Below are 22,423 nucleotides of genomic sequence, written 5' to 3' on the forward strand. Positions count from 1 at the left end.
ATTAAATGTCAGAATAGCTCGTGGGGAACTAGTTTGAGCATCCTTGGTCACAGTAGCATCCAATTGGATATTTCTCGTTTTGGGTATCAGTGCCTCCTGCCTGCTAACTGAATTGGAACGTCTGATTGCCTTGACCAAAATTTCTGTGGAGTAGCCCCTAGCCAGGAAGCGTAACCTGCATGCCTCCTGTGCAGCCGCACATTCGGCATCTGTACTACAGATTCTCCTTATTCGGAGCATTTCCCCAAAGGGAATGCTCCGAATTAAGTGTGCTGGATGTTGGCTATTACAGTGCAGGATGGTGTTGCCCGCACTGGGCTTCCTGTACAATCTTGTATTAAGGGCAGTACCCTCCACAAATACCTCGACATCTAAGAAACAGATTGACTCAGAGCTAAAGTTTGCAGTAAAATTAAGATTAACAGTATTCAAATTAATTAAATCAACAAACTCCTTGGCACTCTCCTGGCTACCCCTCCAAATCAAAAAAATGTCATCAATGTAACGCAAATATAAAACAATGTTGTTGGAAATAAAATCATGGTGCTGACCGACTAGGACCTGCTCCTCCCATAGCCCAACGTGAAGGCACGTGTAGCTAGGTGAGAAGCAGGCCCACATCGCCACACCTCTGACCTGATGGTAAATTGCGCCATTGAAGATAAAGAAATTTTGTTCCAGGCACATTCTGGTCATATCTACCAGCATTTTATTTTGTGCCGTCGGATGAGGTAAGTCTTTGTTTAGATAGTAGTCCAAGGCCCTGAGTCCGTCTTCATGTCGAATAGAGATATAAAGGGATGAAACATCCAGAGTCATGAGTACCATGTTATCTTCCCAGATACAATGTTCAATCTTTCCAAGAAAGTCAAAAGAATATAGCCAGCCCTCTCCATCCATTGGTCTATTGTGTCATTAACATTTTTCGTATGCCTACTACAGCATGGGGCAATGTGGTCCTTACCTTTAGCCATTGGCTTACTTCACTGTAAGTGATGGCATTCCGCTCTTTCACAAGTAACACTTTCACACCCACAAAGTAGTTTAATTCAGTGCCCGGAACTACTGTGGTAATGTGTACTTTTTGAGACCCAAACAGTATGCTGCTACTGTTATATGTGCTATTCCCAGGACAAAGTCAGTTTTCCTCTGTTGACAGTGTTGACATTCTTGGTGGACCCTTCCAGATCACTGGAAAGGTTCCAGACCACAAAAAATCAGGGACAGGCTCAGGTCCCTGCCCACATGCTAGATTAGTGTGATGCTGGGGCTAAAAAAAAATCAGAGTTGCCAGATAAACATACAGTTGTACACACGGGCAGGGGAAGACACCAGTATATCATGCATGTGGTATTCCCATCCCAACAATGCCAACTTAGCCAACATACATTAAAATCTCTGCTACCAAGAGGGTTTAAGGTCAGAACTCAAAACATCCAAATTTAAACCGAGAACCTTATGTAGCGGTAATGGTGTAGCTGGCAAGACTGGGCTTTAGGAATTACACTGAAATATAGCTTTGGAATAACAGGGTAGTATTTCTCTAACAATTCCACCTTTTCTACCCTATGCAAATGAAAGTTTGGTGTGATGTGCAAATATTGAAAGTTTATGCTTTACAAATGCCCTTATCCCTTAGTTTATAGTGGCCTCACTTCCTAGTTTTACGCCGTGCTTCATTTCACCAATAGACTCTGTGCCCTCCATATACTGTTTTCATTTTACCCTACTGCAACTTATTGCAGGAGATGCATTGTGAACTCTTGAAATGGCAAAACCACTAGCAAAAAGTATATCCTAAACCTTTTCTTCTTGTGTAGTTATATTTGTTATTTGCTTAGAGTTAAAACCTCAGTGCTCAATTGGTTAAAAAAAAAAAACAATGCATAGACCTAAACTTTTTGTTAGGAGTCTACTACCAGCACTGCACAATGTCAAGCTTGCTGACTACTAAGACAGCCTAGGCTTGATTCCACCTCATGGTGTTTTCTTCCACCAATATACACTTCCCGTCTCTTTATCTCACATTCTACAAAAGAGCTTCAGATGACTTACCCAGAACACTAGAAGTACCGTCACGCAAGCACTCATCACAGGCAGACTCAACTGTGTCAAAACACTTTACGCCAGGATCTCCAAACAGCTCCTACACAGACTCCAGACCATCCAGAACACCACTGCAAGACTCTTCCTCGACCTCCCATGTCATTCCCACATCCATCACACCTAAGAGAGCTCCACTAGCTCACCATTCAAAAACAGCAAATTCAAGCTCCTCACGCACACAAATAAAGCACTGTACTACATTGGACCAGCATACCTGAACAGCTGAATATTCTTTCACCAGCCTGCCAGGCACCTAGGCTTAGCATCACTCTCACTCGCCAACAGCCCCACATTCATGAAAGCATAACAGAAGGGTGCTCATTTTCTCACATCGCACCCAAAACCTGGAACAGTCTCCCACAGCACATCAGAGCCACCTTCCCCCTTATTGAATTCCTCAAGAAGCTGAAGACCTGGCTCTTTGACTAACACTGCAGGGCCTTGTGCCTACACACCTGCTCAAGCACCTGGATACCCTCACATGTGATTAGCACTCTATACAAATTCACATAATGTAACATAACACACTTAGGGGGCCTTTTTAATTCCTTCTTTTTTCATTTTGTCATTGTTCTGCTATCTTTTTCTTCCTTATCCTGTCTCCCATTTCTGCCTTTCTGGTTCTTTCTCTGGGTCAAAGTCATTTGATAAAAAATAAGTCTTGGTCCCCAAAAATACGTAACTGGTGCAGCACCTGCAAACACTGGCACAAATAATACACTGGCGAACCACCTGGCATACCTTCTCTCAGCTTCTTTCTGTTTCGAATGATCACTTTGATCACGTAGGGTGGCTGTTTTTGCTGCCTTTATTCATTGCTACTTCCCATGTGATGCTTTATAATCTTGTCCTGGAATTGTGTGAGGTTTGTTTCGATCTTAGGTTAAGCGATAGGATATGCAGTCTCCTGGGTATGCCACAAAGAATTTTTAACCTCCAATGCTTTCCCTCCTTGCATGGCTTCTAACTTGGTGGTGTGAAGCGGCTCAGAGATTGCATAGTGGGATACAGGGTATTTTCTTGGTCCGACAGTAGTGTGTGTCAATACAGGATTTTGTGCATCATGAGGGTGACATTCAATTTCTTTCTTGACTTAACTTTCAGCTGGGTTTTATTTTTCGTGTCTGCAGCAACTGGGAGAATTTGCAGCTACCAATTACACATATTTATTGTGGGCAATCGTTATGTTTTGGTTAGGTGTATTTTTTGTTTATCAGGGATGAAACAGACAGTACACTATACGGACACATACTATATAAATTACATCTTTACTTTGTGATACGAGAGGAAACGTTGGGCAAGGGCAAGAAGTCAGGGTAAACAGTGGTGTTCTGAAGCCTGGGGAAGTGGGCCTTGCGGGCAGGCTTGAATGTGGAGCAGAGGACTTGGCCAGACATCTCTTGGGAGAGAGGTCCAGAGGGAGTGGGATGGACCTTTAGTGTCAATAACCCCATGAAGGCTGAGATGCCACCATAAAGGAGCCGTGATTCAAGTGGGACGAGTGTAGGGGGTAAGGAGCAGGGTGTAGGGGCAACTCACAGCTTCTACCTGGAAGTGGAGGGGTGCAAACCTCTCGGCTGGAAATCAAGGGGCCTGGTGGGGCGGGGGGTCCTTAGTTTACGGGACTCAACATGAAAAGAACTTTGTGGATGGAAATACAATTCCTGCCCTCAGTCGTGGCGTCGTGAAACAGTACACCTGAGCTTCCTTCTGTCCCACCTATGGTAAATGTAGCATTGTATACCTGTGCTCTGTTTCTTTATTTGTTCGGTTTGCACACTAAAGCTTCAAGGAACAGACATACATGAGGTAGTAACGACATATATGGGGTTGACAGGCGTGCCGTGTTTAAATAATAAAACGTATCTGAAAAATGCATGGTTAGAAGCAATAGGTTCATTGAGGTGGACCTACTTGGTAGTTATAGTGGCTTGCTGTATTACACAGTGACTTAATTTACTCTGCGCGTCACAAAGTGTGTATGCTGTTTAAAACTTCAATACAGTATTTTCACCCAAATTTACGGCCATGTGAAATCTACAGATTGATCAACTAATTAATAACTCTCGCCCTCTGCCTTTGGAAGTTAATACAATACTATGCAGAGTTTCTAATGGTTCATTTCCCCTCCTGTTTGCAGGTGGCTACGACCGCAGCGTGACCCTGCTGGAGGTGTGCGGCAGCTGGCCCGAGAGTTTCGGACTGCGTCACATCTCCTCCATCGACAGCAGCGAGGACGGGCTCCGCGAGCGGCTGGCGGACGCCATGTCCGAGTCTCCTGCGAGGGACATCGTCGGATCAGGAACAGGTAGCTGGATTCATTTATTTAAAGTTACTGTATAACACCCCGTCATCTGAAAGCTTCATATAGTTCACAAATACCTCTCTTACATTTAGAACTGGACCCGCCACGCACACCTCGCTAAGAGCTCTGCACCACTGCCCGCTGCTGCCCCTCAAACCTTCCACCCTCCTCTTCTTGCCCTGCGGTGACAATAGTCTTCAAACTTTTTAAAGCTGCGGTGCCCTAGTGTGAAATAATGTTATCATGACTTCCCAAAACAAACTTTTTTCTCACTGTTGTTACATAAAAATGTGACAATCTGGCGTGGACTTGAGGGCATACCCTATGTGGCAAACCTGACATGCAGGAGTGCTTTTCACCTTACCACTGGGAAACAAAGCGAGCATGCCGCACTGTTCACGCAGTCACCGTTTAGAGGGGCATTTTTAAAGACTACCTCAAAATCAATGTTCTCTGTTATTTCTTCTTGTCCATGAAATAAAAAAATACATTGTGAGCGGAGGAGCCAACGTGTGCGTGAGTATCCAAGATTTTTTGAAAAAAATGTATATTCCTTCTTGCCTTACATTTTTTCCCGTTATCTAATCCAGCTAGCAATTTGCTCCGAGTCACATATGACACCTTTACCCAGGCATGTGTCTTTTTAGTCAAAAGCATACAGAATGCTTGGGTTTTTGGACATTGGATTGAACATTACAATATATCACACTACCGTAGATTGGGGGTCAGGAGGGAAAGTTTATAGACCGGTGGGTGTGTGTTCCCTCATACAGACTTACAAATACCAAAACACACCTATAGTCTCATGCATGTGAATAAATGCAAATTATGCAGAATAGCCTTGATTCTCTCGAAACTACAAAACTGGTGAACTTAATGGGGAAGACATCCCTTAAGGATAAGAACCCTCACTCACCCGAAGGTGACATGCTTCATCATATGGGTCCTCATTACCAGAGTTGAAAACCTAGTCAACACTGGGAGCTACTACTTCAGAAGTTAAGGAAGTGCTGTTACATTTTTAATCCTGTCAGGTAGAACACAGTAATAAAGTAAATGTCAGTGATTCTATCGAGGCAGTTTTAACTCACTCATTATCTCTTCACACAGCGCTGCAAACCTCACTACACTCATCATCTCACATATGGGATTAGCATCCTGCTCCTTACTCAAAAAACATCTCTGAGCTCCTTCCTTAACTTCTGAAGTAGTAGCTCCCAGTGTTGACTAGATTTTCAACTCTGGTAAGGAGGACCCATATGATGAAGCATGGAGTTAGCTAATAACGATACATGTTCTGCAATCATTTCCAATACATCAAGTGATCTGAAATCAAACGTAGGAGGAAGTGCTTTGGAAGCCACAAAGAAACTTTGAATAATGATAGGAACCACAAATATGCCTACAGCAGCAGAGCGAAGGGTCCCAGCGGGTTGAGAATTGAGTGTCCAACAGGGCGAGCACCAGCAAGTATTGGATTAGCTGAAGCTTATGTTGCTGATATTTTGAGAGAGTATAATAGAGTGATTACAACAGTCCAGCACAAATCTGAACTTTCCCTGAATCATTTAACATCCCGCCTCCATTAGAAGGTAAGGCAATACGTTCCTCAAAACTCTTGGAGGCAAATCACAGCAGGAAGCAAGCTTGGTAATTTAGATTGAGCAATCTAATTTGTTACCGAAGATGAAGCCCAAATTTACTACTGCGGTCACCGGAGTAGGGCTGGTGCCCAATTAAAACGGACCCCTAGTGTTGAGACTAGATCAAAGCTGTTCCTCCTACAGTCATGACCTCAGTCTTGTCAGACTTCCGCTTCAGGAAGTTCTTACTCATCTGTAAAACAACTTTAATCATCCATTGAGGTCCACATGATTCTCACCCTGCATCACTAACAACCGAATTCACTTTGAGTACAGTCAGATGTTCTCCACCTTAATCACTTCTAAAGCCACTGTTCTCCAACACCAATTACCCAGCATCCAAAAGATCTACCCTCATTCACCTTCTATACATCCACTACCCCCTCAAGTATGTTGATTTCACCACGCATGACTATTTCAATAGCCTCTTCCTTGATTTTTTTTGTTTGAATATCTTTTATTGGTTTTCACTGTACTTGTACAATACATATTATGACATTAAACTGAAGAATTCAACTTGACATCCTGCACTCGTACCAATTTGCATCTTGTTCGATCAGCCATGCTAGTAACTTTCCTGGCTTATCCCCAAGATGGTGAGTGCGCGCCGAATGAGCCTCATAGTTAAGATGGCGTAATCTCTCCAGTAGCCTCACATGTTCTGCGCGTGTCTCATGCAGTGATGCGTCATCTCCCCCCACCGCTTTGCTCTCCTTGCGGAGTAAATCAGCCTCAATGTGTGTCAGGTCCCTATCTAACTGTTTCCGCATACCAGCTTGTGTACCCAGGCAGTGACCCCTGATTACAACTTTAAATGCATCCAACTCAATTTAGGGGGTGGATGCAGTACTATTATTCTCTTCAAAGTATTGAGCAAGACATACGCTTAGTGAGTCGCGAAAGGAGGCGTCAAGGAGGAGATCAGGTTGAAGCCTCCAAGTGGGTACAAGTGGGTACGGGCGTGCCCACGCCAACTCTAGTATATGTGGGTTATGGTCAGAATGGGTACGTCCCATATAGTAAGTATCAGTGACATGCGGGAGCAGCTCGCCCGACAGCATGTATCTATCCAATCTGACGTGTAGTGTATGCGAGCCTGAGTAATAAGAGTATATCCTGGCGGTCTGGTTGCGACTTTGCCAGGCATCATGTAGATCCCACTGCAAGGCCCAGCTAGTCAACGCTTTCATAGCCCCATGCACAGGAGCAGCAGACAAGGGCGGGAAGGAGTCGTCGAGAGAGACGTCGAGCACTCTGTCATAGTCACCTCCCAGAACCCAGGGGATCCCATGCCAGGTGCCAGTGCCGCAGACAGTTGCGTGAGGAAGCCACCCTGATCTGTGTTAGGGGCATACAACGACGCCAGGACCACTGGCTGACCATCTAGTTTACTCTGAACTAGTACAAGTCTGCCCTCCTTGTCTATGTTGGCATGCAAGGCCGCAAAAGGTGTCCCTGGTCTCACCCATAGCAGTGCCCCACGAGCATAGGATGAATATGTGGTGGCATAAAGCTGCCCGTGCCATCTGCGATGCAGCTTCTGTACCATTCAAGTGGGTTTCCTGCAATAGGGCTATGGGTATCCGATGTCGTTTGAGATATGAAAAGATTTGGTACCTGTTTGAGGGTGTGTGCATTCCACGTGCATATCTTTATCTTTGACATTGCAATTTTAAGTGATCACCCCGCTCCCACTTCTCCACAGCGAGCCGCCACCTCGGCCCCCCCACCACCCGCGCCACACAACCATCAAATACTGTTCAGTGAATACCTTTAAAGACCGCACAAAATGAACATAAAAATGCAAACCTAGAGGTGCATTAAACCAAACAAAACACAACATCTGAAAAATACCAAAAGGTCGACTGCTAAACACGCCGCCGTCCAAACTCTCCAAAGAGGTAACGAACATTTAAGTCCAGGGGGTCGCCGCGCACTTGGTGCAACAGTGATGTTACTCCTGTTGGGTAAAGAGATTGAGCGCTTTCCTCCCCAGGCAGTCTGTCTGCCTTGACTGGCACAAAGCATTCCAGCTAGAAATGGCGCAGTTCATCACACTGGATCTACAGAGTCAGCAAGTATAGCAGAGGGCCCAGTGATGACTGCAGCACCTCACCCAGGTAGCGAGGCGCCAGTTCAGTGACACCCAGGTAGTCCTCCGGGGAGTTCCCACCAGGCCACCCTCCCCTCAGAAAACAATCACCACAGAGTTGATACTCACTGCGTCTTGCGCCGATGTCAAAGAGTGTGATAGGCTTCCGGTCCCTGATTGCCATCAGGGCCGTGGGCATGGCTGGCTCTCAATGGAGTAGTAATACCTATGCACTACAGAGCAGAAAATCAATTACAAGAGATGTAGACGTCCTATTAATGAATCAGATCTGCGGTCTGGGGAGTTACATCCGGCGGTTCCATGGACATCTGGGAGTCGGGCAGACCATAGATGTGCTTCTCATCGCTGGGCAGGTCCCGCGGGCTGGCTTCTAAAGCAGCATCCATGTTTGGTGTGCCACTGAGTTCCGCTACCATTCGGAGAGCATCACGCTGTTCACTGTGCACGAGTTCCGCAGGCGAGTCAATTTCCGCTACCGTTCGTGTCCCGCGGGCTGATGACGACCTATTTCTGCAGCGTCGGCGGGGCCCTCGGAAGCGCCTCAAAGGCGAAAGGTTTAAAGTCGGTCTGGAGTCCACAGCCACCCCACCGTCCAGCCATGCCTCAACCTCCTCCGGACTGGCAAAGAAGTGCGTTTTATCCTGAGCTATTACTCGCAATCTGGCGGGGAAAAGAAGGGAGTACTTGAGGTCCAGGTGGCGTAGTCGTTGTTTAACTGCCAGGAAGGAGTGTCTTTGACGCTGAACTTGGATTGTATAATCAGGAAAGAACATGATTTTGGCATTGTCAATGCGAACATCTCGGAGTAGTCTGGTTTCATGCAGTATGGAGTCTCGATCTCGGTAATTCAATATTCTGTCGAGCATGGGTCTGGGGTTAGACCCCATAGGCAGTGGACGAGTCGGAACACGGTGTGCCCGCTCCACAACAAAGTGAGGTGACAGTGAGTCATCCGGTAACAGTGTTTTAGCTAGTTTTCCATATGTGCAGGCTCCTTCCCCTCCCACCGCTCCGGCACTCCTACAATTCTCACGTTATTTCTCCGTGCCCGCCCTTCTGCATCCTCAGCGCGGTCCTCTAAGAACTCAACTCTGTTTAGTAGATCTTGTATCTGCTTATCAGACTGGGCGACTCGTGGTGTAAGATCCGCCATATTGCTCTCCAAGGTAGTGGTGCGTTCCGCCAATTTCTTGTGGTCGGCGCGCAGGTGTGTTAGGTCGACAGCCACACCATCTATCTTGGCTTCCAGGGAGGTGCGGGTGAGCTGCATCGATTTCTCCAAGCGCTCCATGGCCACCAGCATTGCATCGAGTTTAGACGCCGTTGGGTCAGAAACCGTCGTTTTCGTGGACTTCTCCATTCTCCCCTTCGGTTGCGTGCTGCCAGTTCTTGTCCTGGTACCCCCATACATAGGCAGGATGGTAAGGAGGGAGCCGGTGTCCAACTCAGCAGTGTTCAATGGATCCTAGATCTCTGGCCTTTACCAGGGGAGGCGGGAAAGGGCAGGCGCTCGGGTACAGTAGGTCATAAGAGGGATACTCCCACTGGGCGCCTCATACAAGGGGCACTTCAGTGATACCCCGCAGGATGGTGGTGTATTGGAGGGGGAGGTGGGGGAAGCCCACCAGCGTCCTCCCTTAGTGCCGTCCAGTATGGCGTTCTATGTTGGGCAGTGAGCTGGGTATGCGCCTCCACCAGCTCCGCTCACAGGTCGGGATCGGAATCCTTCCCCAGGGAGTCTGTCTCATGTGCGTGTAAGGGGGGGGAGGCGGCCGTGTCAGCTCCACGTGGACAGTGCCTACACCCCAACTCTCCTCGGACAGCTCCAGCTCCGTAAGGCACTCAGCGGCCGATGTCGTTCACAGTGCCCTCTATGCGCCACAATGGTGGCCTTGACACCGCAGCGCAGGCGGGGCCCTCCGGGCCAGGCAATGGTGGGCCTCTGGGTTGCCGCAGCAGTCCTCTCCACGGAGCACAGCGTCTCCTACAACCCGGAGGTTTCCTTCTCTTCCATTGCCCCCCTAGTCTCACGCAGGCAGCGCCTGCACCTCGCTGCACCCCAGGCAGTCCCAGTCCCACAGGGCACCCGGCAGCCAGTTGCTCGCTCCGCTCCCTCCGTGTACCGGAATAATGGCCCTGGCGTATCTGTGCAGGGGGGTCCTCACCGGATCAAGCGACAGCTGGGTGCAGGGTCCGACTCCAAGGCACTCTCGGGCCATCGCAGTGAGCGCCCCCGCGCACTGAGGGGGCGCTCACTGCGACGGCCCGAGAGTGCCTTGAAGTCTGCAACACCTCAAACGCTCCGCGTGTCCTCCACCTCTAGGCCGCACCTTGGGGCCTCGCCCGTTTCTAGAAGCCTCGGACTCGCTTCAGCAGGCCCGCCGGCTAAGCCACCTCAGAAGCAGCCACGTTGCGGCTGAAACTGCCAGTGCGGCCGGATGCGTCCGACCGGCTCCAAACTTCGCCAGTCAGTGGTCACCAATGCTCCCTCACAGCTCTGCAACTTTTGGCCGGTTTAGGAGAAGTTTAGCGGAGTAATGGCCTGGGGAGACAGAGCTCGGATCGGAGCTCTACTTCAACACGTCTTTCCCCATTGCGCGCTTAGCCACGCCCCCAATAGCCTCTTCCTTGATACGCTTAATACTCTTTAAAGTTGCATAGAAGATCCCTAAATTGGCCACCCGCCCCCTAGCCTGCATACCGTGAACCATAAGCTCCTTTCCCTAACACCACCCAACCAGGTGGCTTGCGGCCTTCTACTGACTGCTGCAAAACTTCCTAACATTGGACTTCCAATCTGCTCATCATATTAAACTCTGATCTTTTACATCTGAGATTTCAAACAATATAGTGCCTTTTCATTTCTAACACTCCTGCATAGTTTATAGATTGAAAATACTTTGGGCTCTACCCCCCTCATTAAATTGCCTTTCTCTTAGAAATCGAAACTTTCAAATTTCTTGAGATGTTCAAGAAGATTGTAAAGCTGCACCTCCTTCAAAATGAGGTGGCAGGTGATTAGAGTATTCCAAATAGTTTTCAATGGCTGCTTTGCCCATGGCCTGAATAAGGTTCTTCTAAACGTTAACCCTAACCCCTGGGTTCTCTGTTGGAGTCTTACTGCCCATATTCCCAAACACCCCTGTACCTTATGGTTCGATTACACCAACTTACTCATCTGTTTCCATGTGCGCTTCATGCTACCAATATAAATTGATATTTGCTTTCACTTTTACTGATTGATAGATGTCTTAAATTTAATTAATACAAAATATATTATAAAAAAAATAGGTTAACTACTTTGAGCCATGGCATGTTTGAAGAGGAGCAGTTTTAGAACTAGTTCATTTAAGAATTTTTTTAGGGAGACGAAAGTGGAAACTAAGGGCCCGATTAAGATTGTGACGTCGGCGGCCAAGTAGATGGTCCGACTGCCCGATTATGGGCATGGCGGCTGGACCGCCACAAGACCACTGCCAGGATCCCACTATGCATGCACTGTCGTGCGCGCACTGTGTGCTATGCACAACATGCTGCCTGGCAACAGTGCACGCACAACACTGCAGGCGCTACAGTGCGGCGGCATTGCCTTGAGGCTCACTCTGTGAGCCGAAGCATGCCACACCTCAAGACGGCTGCTGGCACACCGCCGATCCGGTGGTTTACTCATAATGCAGCAATCGTGATGCCGCCGACTTGGTGCGGTGTTCTCCCAACCGCTCGAACAGCGGTCCCGCAATTGACCCGCCACAACCATAATTGGCCCCTTACTACCAGTACTATTGTATTGATAGTTACTTCATTAACATACATTTCCAATACTTGTCCCTATACATTGCATATGATTGATAACTATTGTAATGCGTTTACAAACATAACCTTAGCCGAAGGAAGAATAAAAACATTGGGTGTAGGTGGGGGTGCAAAAGGTATTTATGACATAAACAACAAAGTTGATGGCAGATATTTGGGAAAGGCCATCCCTAACATTTTTTAAATTCACAACTCAATCTCCCAAATCACCATCAGTCCTTCCAATGTACACCACTTCTCCATTTCAATTGTTTCTCCGTTTCAAATGGGTTCTTGGCTAAAGTCTTCTATGCTCTTTATTCACCTGAATTAGAATGCCTTTGTCTTGAAGATATTTGTTCATCTTATTGGAATAATTCTATTGTATAATATCCAAACCTCCCAAATGACCAGCAAAATGGCCTTGCACTGGGATACAGAAAAACATTACTAAAAACAACTGATGAATACTAAATACAATATTAAATGGTACTCATCTTGGCCACATAAAGAAGCTTATAGGGTCTTACAGGAAGTGGGTCATGAACTGTGTGTCCTTATAGGTACTAATTGGGTACTTATAATCCGTATCTGAAAATGCAGGGCCCACTGTTCTTAAAAGATGGAAGTCTCAAGAACTCACACTGCGCAGCAACGAGGCAGTTGATGTCTGAACAATCTACCAACAATAGGCCAAAAGTATATCTCTTTGATATATGAAAGCAGCAGGTTTGCAAGGCAAGTGGCGTACCTCCCTAAATTCCTTAATGCAATCTTGACTAGTAACAGGAAATGGCCTATCATTGCCATACATGACCCCATAAATTACCAAGGCCCCAAATACAATTTTGCAATACAGCACATATAAAATCAGGAACTGTTAGTAAAAGCATAAGAAAGTAACACAGGAATGCCATTGCACACCTGTTCATGGTAGGGAACATTATTCCCTCATTCTTTAAAAACCAAATTCAAACAGTGCATTTAGAAATTTTAAATCTTATAATACAACTATATCCCTGAAAATATATATTCTTTAAATGGCCTACCGATTCATGGGCCTGAAGGAGTACAGCAAGGACTACAGGTCACCATGTGCACACACCTGACCATGTGCACACACCTGTGACAAACCTCTAGAGCAACAAATATTTGAGGATATCCACTCTGAAACATCTAAATGTTATTTTACCTGTGATGGCTTGAGGGTGTGTCCCTTTAGTTAGCTCTCTTAATAGATGTAATGGGAGAGTTATTGATTTGGTTTGTATAATTTGTACAAAATTTGTAATTTATTGTAAATATTTTGGGTTGCAGCCCTGAAGAAGTCATTTGTCTTACTGACTTGACGAAACACGTGTTGGCGCGTCTTATCAATTGGTGGATCTAGGATGTAAATACATCTGAAAAGGATTTGGGCATTAAAAATCGATCAGTGAAAACTATATAAAGACATTGTGTTATTGAACTGAGTGCCTCGGAGGAATATCAAACTGTACATTGTACCACTTTGTGGTTAACCTTTGGGGTTGTGGTAACCAGCCCCCCCTTTTCTTCCTGAGCCCCACACTTACAATTTGTGAATCTACATTGACCTTGAATGTGCTGTGCTCTCCGATTAACTGTTAACATTGTTTGTTTTAAATATTTGAGGATTTTGCAGACTACCCCTCCTCCTACAGGAGACACTAGCTCTGGAGGGAAATAAGAGGTCAAGATCAAATTCCGCTTGTGATCCTGTAATGTACAGGTATAATAAATAGTGTCATAGGTATGTATCTGTAAATTTTGATAGAAAAGCTCAGGTTATCATTTATGGTGTACCCTTGTGCAATCGAAGGCAACAGAAGGCCCGTTGACCACCCTTTACTACTGTGAGGAGAACCTAGGTGTCCATGTCTCAGTGTGCCCAACCGGAATCGGGATCACATACTTGGTAATCATTTTTCTGACTTTACAGCAAACAAAGACCCACAGATAACTACATTCTCACTGATTTTGCTAGAGCTGATGCAATCTGACTAGGATTGTCACTCTCCCAGCTAAAGAGAGAAGACATCAACCCATATCATCTACTGTGAACTTCTGAATAGGGAAAACCTATTGCGAAGAAACCTGCTTTAACTCCTATATGTCACCCCAAGTAAGGTACAGCTTACAAATAAATACATTGTAGTGGGTAAGCTGACCATGGGCCCTCTTGGAGTCTGACGTCCTTCTGTTTTTGTATCCCTGAGGCAGGTAAACAAGAGGCCAACTATTCGACCATTGGAGAGCAGTTCCAGTCCCTGTGTGCCAGACAGAGGCATAACAGAAATTGTGGGTGCCCCCCTGCAAGGTACATGGAGGATCCCCTGCTCTGGATTTAAGCCAGAGCTCTCAGGCCAGAGTACTGTGCTGAGGTGGGGCCTCTGCAGCCAGAGCCACCCCACACAGTGGGGACTACAGGGCCTGTGTTATGCTACTGGTGCCAGCATGAAACCGGAGTTCTCAGTTTCGAGTAAGACCTCTTCTTCCACCAAGACTCCGTAGACTACTTTCTTCCAAACCGGTCTTCAAGTGGAGTCTCCGCAGGTCCAGGAAAGTTCTGAGGAGTTGGTGATTGTGTTGTGCTAGCCAGTGAGTGGAGAAATTCTGCCTCCCAGTCATATCTTACAACAGGCTTGACCTCTTTTTTTACTGCACTTCCTCTTTGATTTACTGTGTAATAAACCAGGGCCCCATGTTTCAATATAACAGAAACCTTCTGCTATCAGGGAGGCTAGACTTCATCTACCCGGCCACTCCTCTATTTAGTTGAGCTCTCCTCCTACTTCACAAGGTCCATACTGGTTGTCTCCTCTACTGTGACTAGAGCCAGGCTGTTGGGACAAGACCTAGGAAAATCCCCCCTTTCTACCTCCAAGTTAAAAGAGGTAGCACCTGGTAGCACTAAAGGTGCCCTTTTTTGCCACAGGTAATCCTCACTAAAGGTCGGCAGTTAACCCTTGTGGGCTTTTCCTAGACTCAGAGACAAGCTATTGTTCTTTCGTCAGAGTTATTAATTCTCCCAGCCAAACATGTGTATTCCATCTCCGGTGGTGTGATAAGTGGCAGACTTCGTTTAAAGCCACTGCTGGCTGAGGCAACATAAAGTACATGTTTACAAAGTAACTTTGCAACTGAAGTTATCAAAGTCTTAATTCACCGTTAAATCAGCGTTTGAAATTGAGAAAATAATGTTTAAGAATTTTCCCAGGCAAAGTTAGGAAATAATGATTTTAATCCCATCTAATCCTGCACAAGGAAGTCTGACAAAGCCAACTCAGTGAAATATATTTTCGCAGCAGACCGTGCCAATTCGGCCCAACCTGCCCCCACTGTTCCGTAAAATTGATCCTCAGCAGTTTAACAGAGCCTTAGCTTCCTCGCAGCCCACTTGTCAGCAGGACCTGGAAGGGTCAATCAATCATGTCATTTGTAAAGCGCACTACTCACCCGTGACGGTCTCAAGGCGCTGAGGTAAGGAATGCTGCTACTGCTCGAAAAGCCAGGTCTTGAGTAGTTTTCTGAAGGATAGCAGCTCTTGGGTCTGCCGTAGGGGGATGGGGAGGGTGCTCCATGTCTTGGCGGCGAGGTGGGAGAAGGATCTGCCACCGGATATCGCTCTTCGGAAGCGGGGGACTGTGGCGAGTGCGAGGTCGGCGGAGCTGGCTGGTGGGGGTGTAGAAGCTGAGTCGTCTGTTGAGGTACATTGGTCCGGTGTTGTGAAGTGCCTTGTGTGCGTGGGTGAGGAGCTCGAAGGTTATCCTCTTGTTGACCGGGCAGGCAGTGCAGGTCTCTCAGGTGGGGTGTGATGTGGCTTCGGCGAGGGATGTCGAGTATCAGGCGTGCAGAGGCGTTCTGGATGCGTTGGAGCCATCTCAGGAGTTTGGCCGAGGCTCCTGCGTAGAGGGCGTTTCCGTAGTCCAACCTGCTGCTGACAAGGGCCTGGGTGACCATTCTTCTGGTTTCAGTGGGGATCCACTTGTAGATCCTGTGCAGCATGCGGAGGGTGTTGAAGCAGGAGGAAGAGACAGCATTGACCTGTTTAGTCATGGAGAGGGTGGAGTCGAGGATGACTCCTAGGTTGCGTGCGTGGTCGGTGGGTGTTTGAGCGGTTCCCAGAGCGGTCGGCCACCAGAAGTCGTCCCAGGCTGAAGGGGTTGATCCGAGGATGAGGACCTCCGTCTTGTCCGAGTTCAGCTTCAGTCGGCTGTTCCTCATCCATTCAGCGACGGCCTTCATTCCTTCGTGAAAGTTGGTTTTGGCGGTGTGGGGGTCCTTGGTGAGGGAGAGGATCAGCTCGGCGTCATCGGCGTAGGAGATGATGTTGAGGTCGTGCCGACAAGCGACGTGGGCGAGTGGTGCCATGTAGATGTTAAACAGAGTTGGGCTGAGGGATGAGCCCTGGGGTACGCCGCAGATGATCTCAGTGGCTTTGGAGCGGTAGTGGGGAAGGCGGACGCTCCGTGTTCTGCCAGAGAGGAAGTAGGTGGTCCAGTCCAGGGCCTTCTCTTGAATCCCGGCGTTGTGGAGGCATGTACGTAGTGTGTGGTGGCAGACCGTGTCGAAGTCGGCTGACAGGTCCAGGAGGATGAGGGCCACCGTTTCTCCGTTGTCCAGCAGGGACTTGAGGTCATCGGTGGCGGCGATGAGGGGCAGTCTCTGTGCTGTGGTTGCTGCGGAACCTGGACTGGGAAGGGTCCAGGATGTTGTTCTCCTCGAGGTAGCGGGTCAGTTGTTCGTTGACGGTCTTCTCGATAACCTTTGCCAGGAACGGGAGCAGGGAGATGGGCCGGAAGTTCTTGATGTCCTTGGGGTCCGCCTTGGGCTTCTTGAGTAAGGCGTTGATCTTGGCGTGCTTCCAGCTCTCCGGGAAGGTTGCTGTCTCGAAGGAGGTGTTGATGACTTTCCGGAGATGGGGTGCAATGGATGTGCTGGCTTTGTTGAAGATGTGGTGTGGGCATGGGTTTGACGGAGATCCGTAGTGGATGGTGTTCATGATCTTGATGGTGTCGTTGTCGTTGATGTTGGTCCAGCAGGGCAGGCGGTTTGTGCGGATGGTGGTCGTGGGGGTGGAGTTCTCAGTGGTCGTCATGGCAGTTGTGGCGTTGAAGCTGTCGTGGATGTCTGCGTTCTTGCGGTGGAATAATGTGGCCAGCGAGTCACACAGGTCTTGCGAGGGTGGAACGTTGTTGTTGTTGGAGAGTTCCTTCACGATCTTGAGTGGATGTTGAGAAGGATGCATCTGAGGTGATTGGGTTCTTTCCTGGTTGGCAGCATGGTAGGACGGATGCTTGTGAAGCTGCAGTTCTGGCAGGTGAAAGGTCCATGGGTGCGCTTCGGGGCCAGTGTTGAGTGCATGGAGGGTTCTGGCATCGTAGCGGCGCCGGGTGTTGTGGCGTTCGTGGGGTCTTGCTTCCACGCCCCATATGAGGGGATGTGGAAGGGAGGAGCAGGTGGGAGGCGGGAGCGGGGCGGCGAATGGGATTGCAGGGGGCGGGGCCACAGTGACGCATCAGCGGGAAAAACGGGCGGGGGCCGCAGGAGAACTGGGTGCGGGAAGGAAAAACAAGTTTAGGCAAGAAAACAAGTACAGGCACAGAGGAATAAAAACAAGTCTGGGCAAGGAAAGCAAGTACAGGCACAGGGGAATAAAAAAAAACGTCTGGGCAACAAGGGTGCTTTTTGGGGTTCACCAAATGGATCTCTAATTCGGTGACCGCACTTTCTCTACCGTGTGCATCTAGGCTTGCCAGAGACTCCCCCTCCAAACCCTGGTTCTCGCCTGAGCTCCGATTACTATAACATGACTGTAAGGTATTGGAGAGATTATGGCGTTCCAAGAACTATTGCCTGCTGGCGAGACATGCGCTTAGAACCAAACATAAGAACTATTATAGGGAGATTATTGAAGCAAAAAGCTGTTACTTTCCTTTGCGCATTGATCGGGCGAATAACAACCCGAAATACATTTTTTCAATAGTACAAGGTTTTGTGGCTCCCAGTGCCCAGGTTTGTTCGGCACCAGTCCTTGAGACATGGTGCAATGTTCTTGCTAAGTTCTTCCTAGATAAGATTCATGCTATCCAGGTGGCTTTTTCCGCCTTTTTCTTGGGACCCTTTGTTCCTTCTACTCCCTCTGGATCCTTAGTTGGCCCTATTCATAAACAACTTGCTTTCTCTTCAGCAGGGCTGCCCTGTATACTTAGAATTCTTAAGTGTCTGACATCAGGCTCGCCTGCCGATCCACTGGCAGCTAGGCTGCTAGCCTCAGCCGCTGACATCTCTAATCTTGTGGTCAACAACATTGTTAATATGTCCCTGTCAGAGGGTCGGGTGCCTGTTACTTGGAAGCAGACCATGATTCTTCCTCTTCTAAAAAAGCCTTCACTAGACCCTTTGTCCCCTGGAAACTACCGCCCAATCTCTCTTCTGCCAAGTTTGGCAAAATTATGTGAGAAGGTGGTCACGGGACAACTTACGGTCTTTGTTGAAGATTCTGGCCTGTTGCATCCAGCACAGTCTGGCTTTCGAGCCTCCTAAAGTACAGAGACTGTGCTGATAGAGGTTTCGGAAGCTATCCGAGTGTGTCTGGATGCTGGCGGGAGGGCAGCTTTGATTATGCTGGACCTCTTGGCGGCATTCGACATGGTGCCTCACTCCCTTCTTCTTGCTCGCCTTTCGGAGATTGGTATTGCCAGTTCCGCTTTATGCTGGCTTACTTCTTTCTTGGCCGACCGGTCGCAGGAGGTTTGGCTACCACCTTGGGTCTCAGCATCCTAGCCAGTAGTTACAGGCGTCCCACAGGGTCGTCCTTTAGCCCCTTGCTCTTTAACATCTATGTCACCCCGCTGATATATTTAGCGGAGGAACTTGGGGCTAAGGTGATTGCCTGTGCGGACAACACTCAGCTGTTGTTTACCTGGGAGGGCGATGATGCAGAGGTTGTCTCTGCCCATCACTGCCTGCTCTCGATATTTCGCTGGTTGGCTCAGGCCCAGTTGAAGTGTAATGAGGAGAAATCCCAAAAACTTCTCTATGGTAAATTTCTGCCTAACTTTAGAGAGTTATTATGGCTCACGGGGTTTCCCCTGCCCTGTATGTCAGACACTGCTGTAAAAAATCTGCGCGTCTGGTTTGAGGAGAACCTAACCTTTGCCACACAGATTAAGAAATTGGCGGGGTCTTGTTTTGGCATTTTAAAAACCTTGAGGAAGTTTCTTCCTCTTCTCCCAAAGGATGCTAGGGAAACTGTGGTCCGGGCGCTGATCCTTTCTTGCCTGGACTATGCTAATGCATTGTATGTCGGGACCCCCGGCTATTTGGTGAAGAAGCTCCAAGTGGTGCAGACCTCTGCGGCCCGCCTCCTTCTGGATCTTCCCAGAAGGAGTAGTGTGCGCCTTCATTTGCACACCCTGCATTTGCTTCCTATGGAGGTACGGATTAAATTTAAGATCTTGTCAATTGCCCATTCTGCCTTGTATGCTATTTGCAGAAGAGGTTTTCTTTTTATACGCCATCAAGACAGTTGCGTTCTGCCTCCCAATTGTTGGTCCAGATCCCCGTATTATCTGTCAAAGGCTGCGCGGTTGCTTCCTTGCTTGGAAGGCGGCTATTGGTTGGAACGCACTGCCTTTGGCTATACGTAGCATTCAAGATTCCCGAAACTTCAAGAAAAAATTGAAAACTTTCTTGTTTTAAGTCCTTGAGCTACGATCTGTTTCAGGTTTCGCGCCGGGACACTCTTTGGAGTAGCTGCGCGCGCTACAAATACATTTAACGATAACAATTTAATTTCAGAGCACACTAACTTTAATATGTAGCGTGCCCTATTTTTATGTATTAGCGCCCTGCCTTGTAGGCTTACAAGGCACACTTTACTGGTGGCTAGTAAATATATAAAAAAGGTTTTCACTATCGGGTAAAGGCACTTTTCCATGCCATCTGTGGCCACAGTGCATTTAAACTTCAGCCCAGACATAGCACAGTGATGCTTCTGCATACCTATATTTTTATCATCCATGTGGGTGATATAAATACCTTGCAGCCCTCATTTGACATTTAGCTTCCACATTATAGGTGCGTTTTCTGAGTGTGAGAGGCTGGCCTGGTATATAATGTCCAATAATGTAAGTGGGCACCCTGCACCAGTCCAGACAACCCTTATGGTGACTTAAGAGGTCTTTGACAACCTTATAAACATCTCTCCAAGTGGTAGCTGTGGAGAGTAGCCTTCAGGCTTAGTCCAGACAGATTATAAGGCAGCTTGTTTTACCAGGATGCAATCTTATAGTATAGATTAAATGAAAATGAACCACACAAGGTATTTATAAAAATATGTATTTATTATATAATACTCTCTAAAACACGTTTAGATATCTCCTATGTGGAGATACACAATCCACACAATACTTTGTATAAAAATCAAGCAAATTGCACAGAATACACAGTGGACCCCATGCTGAGGAAGCCCAGGAGGTGTACACAAGCTGTCCCACGTCGGCTGTCGAGTGCTGAAGGGTCGGTGTCTGTCAGAAGCACCAACCACCCTTGGCAACTGCAAACAACGTGGATGTCAAAGAAGGTGCAATGTTGGGACCAGCAAGATCCAGGGGACTCACTACAAGCAGGAGAGTCAAGGAAGGCCAGAGCAATCAGGGGAACCCAAAAGAAACAAAAGTGGTCCTCAACAGGACCCACGGGCCGGAGGCACTGGAGTTGCAGAAGGACCATGAGCAGCACACCAAAAGATGCAGACCACGGTGCAAGCAATGCTGTGTGGACAAAGATTCTGGTCACTGGAGATGCTTGATGTTGGGGCTACTTGGAGCCCGAAGATTTTGGTGGAAGGAAGCCAACAAGCTTTTGCAACAGCGAATTGACGCAGCGCACAGGGGTTCGGTTCCTGCGGCTCCCACAAGGGATACTGGCCTCAAACTTGGTGAGAGGGCAGGACGGGCCGCAAGAGCTGTGGAGAACCACCGCCTGTGTTGTTTAACCTTTTGGAGTCCCTAGGAGCTCAGAATCATCAGACTGGTCAGCTTGGTTGCTATACCTGCAGATGCAGGGAAGTGACTCCTTCACTTCAAGGGAGATTCCCTTAAGTTTCTTGGATGCCCACAGGCCTTGGAAGGTTCCTGTATGGTGCACAGGCAAAGACGATACAGCAGACTGAAAGAGGGACAAAGTTGAACCCAAATGAAGTCCAGCAAAGTCTAGAGTGCCCAGACGTAAGAAGTTGAAGTGGTGTCTGAATTGAATCGTGTCCCACGACGAATCGAGGGACCCACCCACATGTAAGCTGTTAAGTACCCTTGGGAAAGGGGTGAGACGATTCAGGGGACCTCCCAGGGGGAAGTTTACTCCCATATCCGTTGTCCAGTTTCGTGCCAGAGCAGGAGCCAACGGCTTCCAGAGCTGGTTTGCACTGAACTATGCACGGGGACACCAAATGTGCCCCTCATGCAGACTGAGTGGTGTTAGCAAGCGCACTCACCCAGCTCCAATACTCTAAATCCTGTCTGGGAGGTGGTCACTACTCCCTGTAACAGGATATATATTGTTCTCCCTTCCCCTGTTCAAGATTGGCTCCGCAGCAAGAGGGCAGAATCGTGTCTCTGGTCGGCAGTAGCCATGTTGTGTTGTCTGGGTCTAGAACACTGATACCGGGAGCACTGAGAGTCTAACAGAGGGCTCTTCCAGTGTGCCTCTCACACTGTTTACAGTTTGGGGGGTATGATTCCAACATTTTTAATACCAAACATGATAGGATTCGTTACAGCCGATTTCAAGATGGCAATCCCGTAATTACACTGTGCACATATATATAGCATATGGCTGCTTCACTTACAACCATGGAGAATGGACTCCATAGACTGTAGGGTTGTCCTGCTAATGCAGGGGCACCCTCATGATTAGATCCTAGCACCCTGACTTCAGGATTGCAAAGGCCTACTATAGGGGTGACTTATAGGTTTAAAGTGCAGTGACCCTAGATATAGAAAACCTATATCTTTAGTAAGTGGTGCTAGCACCAGCTTGCACAGGCTTCGACGGCAGGCCTGTAGTTGCATATTGAATGGTCTCCCATGGGTGGCATAATACATGCTTCAGCCCATGGGAGTACTCTAATGTACCTATGCCCTGGGTACCTTAGTACCATATACTAGGGGCTGATAAGGGTACCCCAGTATCCAATTTGGGATGTACCTAAGTGCTGAACATAACAATTTAAGGGAGAAAGCAGAGAGACTGGGGTCCTAATTAGCAGGATCCCAGTCAGACTAATCAAAAACATCTTAGCACCAGGCAAAAAGTGGGGGTAACCATACAGCAGATCCCACTGTCATACATTGCACTATTCTTAGTGGTCCTAAAGGACAGTCAGATAGACCAACTGAGCTAAGCAAAATTTTGTAATAGTATTTTGTGGCCTGAGCT

General features: G+C 47.8%; 1 protein-coding gene across 2 annotated transcripts in view; it reads left to right on the forward strand.

Annotated features, from left to right (window-relative positions):
- BCAS3 (BCAS3 microtubule associated cell migration factor) overlaps nt 1-22,423 on the forward strand; it is a 3,998,327-nt gene that overhangs the window by 3,749,087 nt on the left and 226,817 nt on the right. For both annotated transcript variants that reach the window (XM_086954924.1, XM_086954923.1), the window contains exon 23: nt 4,247-4,414. In XM_086954924.1, coding sequence (XP_086811050.1) covers nt 4,247-4,414 — 168 coding nt within the window. The remainder of the gene's footprint in view (nt 1-4,246; nt 4,415-22,423) is intronic.

Source organism: Lissotriton vulgaris, chromosome 2_1 (genome assembly GCF_964263255.1).
Source record: "Lissotriton vulgaris chromosome 2_1, aLisVul1.2, whole genome shotgun sequence".
NCBI classification, from domain to species: Eukaryota; Metazoa; Chordata; class Amphibia; order Caudata; family Salamandridae; genus Lissotriton; species Lissotriton vulgaris.